General features: G+C 40.7%; 1 protein-coding gene across 1 annotated transcript in view; it reads left to right on the top strand.

Annotated features, from left to right (window-relative positions):
• The first annotated feature begins 3,756 nt into the window (after nt 1–3,756).
• The window catches only part of LOC114361334 (E3 ubiquitin-protein ligase highwire-like), a 58,441-nt gene continuing 53,761 nt past the window's right edge, over nt 3,757–8,436 (top strand). The window contains exons 1-2 of the mRNA XM_028316330.1: nt 3,757–3,818; nt 5,815–6,954. Coding sequence (XP_028172131.1) covers nt 3,777–3,818; nt 5,815–6,954 — 1,182 coding nt within the window. The 5' untranslated portion in view covers nt 3,757–3,776. The remainder of the gene's footprint in view (nt 3,819–5,814; nt 6,955–8,436) is intronic.

The raw sequence follows: 8,436 nt of genomic DNA, 5'->3' as shown, positions 1-8,436 counted from the left end.
ATTATTTTATTAGTCCCATTTCATGGCATGGACGTCTAAGGCCTTTACCACACTTGACGGGAATGCCGTCGCGGATTTTCTGCAAAGCAAGTTTGTTATTGCTTACAAATTAGATCACGACCGGTCATCCGCGTAGGGTCCCCGTTGTAGAAAATTATAAGCATTTAATAGCATGTAAGTATTGGTGGAAGATTCGCGACGGCCATTTCTGTCAAAGTGTGGCAAAGGCCTAAGGCTTAGCGCGCATGAAACGCCAGACGCCACTTAAGACAGACATCTTCAGTAAAGTGTTGATTCAAGCTTCTAATTAATCTAAATATAGATCAAAATAAGCTATCATTTTTAATTAGTTTTAGTAATAATCAAGTTTTCTTCGTTGCGGGCCTAACGTTTTAATGACACAACGATGTAGGTAAATACTCTGTTAATTACTGACATAATTATGTTACTTCAATTTTGTTTACATTTTCTAAGTAAATGTCGAAGGTCATTCATTAGTAGTGGCGGAGTTTTGGGCTGACACTGTGTAGGTTTGTTGTCGACACGAAAAAAAGAAGAAGTAAATTATCTGTTAAGTGCACGTTAAAAGTATTTCAACACAGACCTTCCAGACCTTCTTTGCGAAATTGCCCTGCAGTGTTGTAAAATTCCGAAACTTTGCGAGTAAATAACTGAACACCTATCTATGTAGTTCACTTAAATGATGAATGTATAATTGCCGACTAGATATAGCTCGGCTATGCATTATTATTTTTATGTACCACCACCTAAAATAACTCTAGATACCTACTTAAGTGTTACATATTAATAGGTATTGCATAGAACTAGGTGCATATTATTCAGTATAAAGTAAAATACTTATATTTTACCAACAATTCTAATAAGAACCTGTGCAATTGAATGCTATTTACTGAATCCGTTCAGAAATCGAGAATTATGTTACTCGTACATGCTCAAATAAATAGGTTTTTCTTCAAATTGAATTGCTTTTCTATTCAATCGCTAGCATTCTTGATCTACCCCAATAAAATATCGACATCTCTTTGCACACTTCGAGTGAAGAACATAGCTTTCTTTTAAGGACTGGGTCAAGTGCAAAAGTACGGAGAAAGCTTCATGTTATAATGTCGATTTTGTCATTTACGCCTGACATGGCGTACGCTCTTCAGTAATAGAGTACTGTTGTTGTTTTTAGGGACTTTTATTAAAAGCGTAAATACGAGTAAAAACTAAAATATTACGTTACTACATTTTACGAGTATAAAGTAACATAGGGACATTAGAAACACATAGAAAAAGTCTATTTCATCAGCGTAAATAAATAACTGCTGACAAGTGAAACTTTTAAAAGAAATAATTGTACTATGTAAATTAATTAATTTTTTAGTCAGCTTCCACCATGTCACCGCCGATTAAACTTTAAAAAATTCCGAGTAGAATAATTACAATATTACAATATCACCTTTAGATTTTCATACGTCAATTGAAGGGCATTCACATACCTGAACATAATGCGTAGCAGACGTTAATTATGTACGTTTAAACGCCCTTTTGAAATCTGTCGACGCGTTATGAATATTTATAAGAAAATACATGTTATTGAAGGATCCACAACAACTAACGAAGGTGGGAGTTAGGTATAAGATCTTAGGTGTCTTGTTTATCATTAGTGAATTTTCTTTCTTTGATTTCGCTTATTTTTAAATCAATCAATTCTAATCCCGTATATGGTAATTACAAGCTTTTTACCGGATTAATTCCTCACATTTCAACTATCGCTGACACAGCTCATAATAATTCAACCAAAGCCTTCTGTTATGGTATGAGATAGAAGCAAATCCTAATAACGTAGGTAACATTGTTTGTTGGTAAGTTCGGCGTATTGTACGGCTCCTCGCGGTCAGTGCACAATGCACATGCAACTTCGGACAGGACACGCTCCCGAGTTTTGGCTAACTGAATAGAGAATAGAGAGAGAGAGCACTGGGGCAGAATTTACTAGACGTTAACGATGTGTCATCTATGTTTAGTATCGCGTCGGCTTATTATTTATTATGCGTATAAAATATTAATGAGTATTTCTCAAAAAAAATGTACATTTTGAAAAAAAAAAGTGTGCTTTGAAACAGTTCAAAAGTTTTATATTTATAAATCATCACACAAAAAAAACACACACACAATTTTGAAGGATGACTATTAATCTTTAAGATAACGAAGAATTATAGCTATAATCCTACTTATTACCAAATATTTAGATATTTTAAAAATAGTCCTTTTTTACCTTTCATACAAAAACCTGTTTGCCACCCTAGCTTTTTCATGTATTTTTGTTTCATAAAATGCGATACGTAACTAAATTATTGTAAATTTCTTTGTATTATCGTTCTACAGTAATCGCAGTTTCTGTATCAAATTGATTTTCTATGGGGTGTCATAATGAATTGGCAATTTAAAGCAAAAAAACAAAATGAGTCGCTCTCATTTACTATTTCGTTATTTACTCTTTAGTTACGATTTATTTCTACTTTCCCATGGTTTCTGAACAATTCCGTATTTATTTTACACGGACAACAATAGCTGCACTCTGAATGGCTGTTGGCCTGACGTCTCCGCCATAACATCTATCGCGAAAATTAGTGAAAACGTGTGTGTTTTGTGGGATTACTTTTTCGTAACAGGCAGTAAAATCAGCGATTTTATATAGAACGGTAAGTCTTCATTTAACCATTTTTTGTAATACGTGTGGTACGAACATTTAGTAAGCTTTTATATTTGCTGTAACAAATTTTATCAAAAAAATACTTGTTTCTGATCTCATTTTGTCTAATATTTCGTTACGTTTTTTACGAATTTCGTTACGTTACGAAAAAGTACAACATAATGCTGAGTGTATACTGTTATTACCTGACTAAGCATAGTAATATTCACTACTTAATTTATTTCAAAAAATATAGAGCGTTAATAACAAAAGGATTGGATACTATCTGCTTTACAGAAGTGCCACCAGCAAAAAATTATCAAATCATTTAGATTACGTTTTTATGTGATTACTTCTTTTGTTTTTTTAGGAATGCCGCCAAAAACCAATGCCGAAAGGCAAAAAGCTTACAGAGAACGACTCAAAATGGATAAACATGATGGGAAAAAAATAAATTTATTAAAATAGTATGAATGATTACTCCTTATTTTATTTCTAACCCCTTAATATTACCCCGTATTTGGGTGCATACTTACAAATATTTCGAATTGAATAAATGAAGAGCATTCACAATATTTCGCCAATGTATAACAAGCCTTATGGCCTTACTATTTCGTTACTACCGTTTCGTTACGTACATTTTTTTTGAGAAATACTCTAATATATTTTTTAGAATCAGTAACTAATTGGGTACTTAACTTCTGAGAATCTGAGAGCGCGTTCACAACCAATCAAACAAAGTCTTCAGCTTTATAATTTTAAGGTTTTAGTATAGGTTAGAAAACACCTAGGCCGAAATAATCACTTATGTTTATGTACGCAAATTTCCTCTGACATAGTCCGAACGCCGATACGAGATCCTCAAAGAAAGTTGTCCACATCTTAAAGAAAATAGGAATAGCGTTTTACTTTAACAATAGGAACAACCCCGCCTGAAGCTGTGATTTGGTCATCGAATTCGTATGTAAATGTGGTCATTGGTTAGGTGGTGGTGCAGCGCGTGGAGGAGGCGCCGCCGCGTGCGCCCGCGCCGACGGGGGGCGCGCGCGAGCCGCCCGGCGTGGCCTACCAGGCCACCATGCGGGACAACATGTGCTTCCACGCCATCACCATGATGAAGGTACGCACGCAGTCACCGCACCAGCATGCCGCCCCGTACACTTGCAGACCTACACGTAAACTTGCACTTAGGTTTGTCAAACAACTAGTTTTTAATCTAGCGAGCCGCGCCGCAGTGCAATGCAACTCCAATGCCTACCTGGTTATATTACTTTTCATCAAAAACATTGACTTGTAAGCAAAAGTATGGATTCACCCTCTTGTTTTTTGATCCGATTTTTAGAAGTAAATGACTTAACCGGTGTTTGAATTGTTATTTTTAGCTGAATGTATGTATAAGTACAGGGTGTCAGGTAAATGAGCTATCAAGTAAACACTAGCCCATATTAACTTAATAATATGCTTAAACATAGTGTGGTAAAGTCAGAAATTTTACATATCATTAAATTATTAGACTCCAAACTTTTGCTCTCGGTAGCCGTTAGTTCGTAGTAGGCTTGTAGCGAGCTTTCGTAGCGTTAACATCGATGCGGCTACAGCGTGTTGTGCACAGCCCTAACGACTTGCCTTTGCACGCATTTCAACGTCCACATTTGCTGTTTGACAAACCCTGATTTACTTACCCCCTGCAGATTATAATAGAGTTAGTAGTTGATACGAGCATATTCTCCTATTCTGAAACGTCGCTCAAAACCGGACTATCAAACAAAGTTTCACAAGTTTAGGAAGCTGTAATCTATGCATGAATTTGAATCTACAAGTGGTTTTGAGGGTCGTTTCATAATACTATTCATAATGTTGCAATTTTATCTTTGTTCATAATGCTGTCTATTTACTGACTCCTGAAAATATTGGATGATGATTGAATTTTGCAATTAGCAGATTTAGTTAATGTAAACTTAATTGTTTTTATTTTCAAACTCATCCATAATCTTTGTAAATGAATGTGTATAATGTGTAATTTTTGGATGTATGTCTGACCTAGTTTGGCCACCCGGCTGAACAGAGATTTAAAGTTGTAATCCCATCGAATCCAAATGCGGAGTGGAGGTTGTTTGTTACTAGAATAAAAACTGTAAAATGTTGTGCTGAACATAATCTGATTTTTTACTTTACGTATCCAAAAATCAGCTAAAATAAATGTACTTTTTATCTAGATGTTGCTTGTATGTTAGGTACGTGATGAAAGATCGTAATGAAAAATAATGATAAATACTTAACGACAAAGTGCTTGAATTGTATTCAATTTGGTTCATGACAAAATACGTTAGACTTTTCAGCTGAACAACAACCATCCTCTCTACATATTTTGTGTAGTTAAATAGACACCTTGAAGTCACGAAAGTTTGAAGCGATTCAAACAACCATGAGTTTATTTATTAATAAAAAAATAAAATAGGTAACATTATGAAGTTTTTCAAAATCAGCTAGCTGATCGACCATTATATTTTATATTTGTCAAAAAATCCTACAGTCTCTTGTAAGTTGTACAGTCGCAGAATGAAAAGGTTCGTCACCTTAGTGTCGGTTTTCGCTTGCACTAGGTACTGTAAGAGTCAAACCTGCCAACATAACAGTGCAAGAAACAGTGCTGCTAACATTTAAATAAATGTGACGTTTGCTAACAAATAAGGTTTTGCTTGTTTATTTTTCTATCCCATCAGTGCAATGCAATGATGACATTGACCAATTGACAATAGTTTTTTTTTATTTAATAGAAATAATAATGGCAGGTTGAACCAACAAGAAGGTTTTAGTTTATCAATCATAATAATCTTCTTGACAAGATAAATCGTCAAACAACTTTGATCCGAATAATTTTGAACTTTACTGACGAACAGTTAAAGATTATTTTCTCTAACTCGAGATTATTCTGTAACATAGTTTCAAAAGGTAATATGTGCTCGCGATTCGTTGAAGGAATCAATTTGAAAACTGACGAACCTTTTCATTCCGTGACTGTACATTAGCATAGCAACTTTAACTTGTTACATGAGAACAAGTTAAAGTTGAAGCAAAAGAAGTCATGCGTAAGTTTGCTCGATGTTTACGTGTAGGCGTACCAGAGCTACTCGTTCGAGGAGCTGCGGCTGGCGGACGGCGGCTGGGGCGCGCGCGCTGAGGCGGCGGCGGGGCGCGTGCCCGCCGAGCGGCTGCCCGTGCGCGCCGCGCCCGACGGCTCCTACCACGCCACCTGGACGCCGCGCGCGCCCGGCACCTACGTGTTCCGCTGCACGCTGGACGACCACCCCGCGCCGCACGTGAGTCCCGCCACGCCGACGCTCCTGCTGCTCCATCTCCTGGTCTCCTCCATGATCCCGCGCCGCGCCGACGGCTCCTACCACGCCAGCTGGACGCCGCGCGCGCCCGGCACCTACGTGTTCCGCTGCACGCTGGACGACCACCCCGCGCCGCACGTGAGTCCCGCCACGCCGACGCTCCTGCTGCTCCATCTCCTGGTCTCCTCCATGATCCCGCGCCGCGCCGACGGCTCCTACCACGCCAGCTGGACGCCGCGCGCGCCCGGCACCTACGTGTTCCGCTGCACGCTGGACGACCACCCCGCGCCGCACGTGAGTCCCGCCACGCCGACGCTCCTGCTGCTCCATCTCCTGGTCTCCTCCATGATCCCGCGCCGCGCCGACGGCTCCTACCACGCCAGCTGGACGCCGCGCGCGCCCGGCACCTACGTGTTCCGCTGCACGCTGGACGACCACCCCGCGCCGCACGTGAGTCCCGCCACGCCGACGCTCCTGCTGCTCCATCTCCTGGTCTCCTCCATGATCCCGCGCCGCGCCGACGGCTCCTACCACGCCAGCTGGACGCCGCGCGCGCCCGGCACCTACGTGTTCCGCTGCACGCTGGACGACCACCCCGCGCCGCACGTGAGTCCCGCCACGCCGACGCTCCTGCTGCTCCATCTCCTGGTCTCCTCCATGATCCCGCGCCGCGCCGACGGCTCCTACCACGCCAGCTGGACGCCGCGCGCGCCCGGCACCTACGTGTTCCGCTGCACGCTGGACGACCACCCCGCGCCGCACGTGAGTCCCGCCACGCCGACGCTCCTGCTGCTCCATCTCCTGGTCTCCTCCATGATCCCGCGCCGCGCCGACGGCTCCTACCACGCCAGCTGGACGCCGCGCGCGCCCGGCACCTACGTGTTCCGCTGCACGCTGGACGACCACCCCGCGCCGCACGTGAGTCCCGCCACGCCGACGCTCCTGCTGCTCCATCTCCTAGTCTCCTCCATGAGGTCGCGCCGCGCCCGACGGCTCCTACCACGCCACGGCATGTGGTAGCGATGGGCGATTAATACTAAATTAATCGAATTACTCGAATGGTCTCTACTATAATTGAATGTAGGTATTCGATAAGCAATCGCAGTCATTCGATTGTCCTTAGATTATGTGGTGAGCAATACCGGAGTGCGCGGTGCTACTAACGAATGAATCGTTGCGTCGTTTCCATATTTTTGGTTGTTTGTCGTAGGTTTGATTTGATAGGTAATATCTATAGGTAGTGTTACTCGTACTGTTAAGAATTATAGATTTATTTACCAAGGATATTTATTTATTTAATTATTATTTTTTCGAAAAATCGCCCATTGCTTCCATGTGGCCGACACCACCGCGCCTCACACAATGGAACAAACGCTCCATCTTTTTGCTCTTCTCTATATGCCAGCCAATTCCTGCAACTACACCTTGTGACGTCGATGTAAGTGTTCTGTCCGTTTTACTTGGAGCGTGTCTAGCTCCTTTTATTTCTGTGTTGGAGAAACTGTAACTTAGCGGACAACTACACAGACACCGCACTTGACATTTTAATTCGTATCGAACAGTGTACTCTGCAACACGAAACAAATTTCAGTTCAAATATTCATTGTGCTTCAACCCTACCGCATTGATTACCTGTATTATTTTGTGAACAATTCCCCGTTTTAGTTTTTAACTTAAACTTCTGAAAATTGATTTATGTATTTTTAAACAAATACCTAGTTACTTCAGACTAACTAGATAAAGTTTCTCAGATCAACATACTTTTTGTGGCTTACGAACCTCATATGTCATTGATACACCCTATGTATTTAAAATGCCGCGTTTGTTTTTCATAAACTCGCCTATTTTGCCACGCATAATACTTACGTAAGATGTGGCTGATGAAAACCGATGTTGTCCATTATTTTAAAAGCTTATGAAAGTATTACGCACGTCAAAATAGATCCATTTAGTGTCCGACACGCGGTCACATTTAATGGAACTAAAAGCACTTAGGGCCTTATTTTCCACTCGTTGATTAAACCCATAATATTTATTACGAAGAGAAAAATATTTTGACAATATTTGGCACATTAACAAGCTATATTTATTTGTTGTTCAGACGTAAGTATACGTCAGATAACTAACGACTGAAAGTTTATGAATGACTAATTGGCATTAGTTTACTGCGGTTTTCGCGAAGCAGTTATGACTGTTATGAGTGAGGAAACCTGTGCATACATGTGGTGTTTACATTGCCGGACATAAAAAGTAATTGAATAATTTAAATATATGTATAGTTAAGGTAATTAATAACTTGCTATTAACTATAACGTAATTACACGAGCTTCTCGGTTCCCTCGGTTGTTTGCATCTGTTCACTTTTGGTACCCTCGGAATCGGAAATTATGTAAAAAATCA

The sequence above is a fragment of the Ostrinia furnacalis genome, unplaced genomic scaffold (genome assembly GCF_004193835.3).
Source record: "Ostrinia furnacalis isolate ACB-3 unplaced genomic scaffold, ASM419383v2 OfSCF5588, whole genome shotgun sequence".
In the NCBI taxonomy this organism is placed as follows: domain Eukaryota; kingdom Metazoa; phylum Arthropoda; class Insecta; order Lepidoptera; family Crambidae; genus Ostrinia; species Ostrinia furnacalis.
Note: the sequence above shows the minus strand (reverse complement) of the source record. Positions and strands in the feature narration are given on the sequence as shown.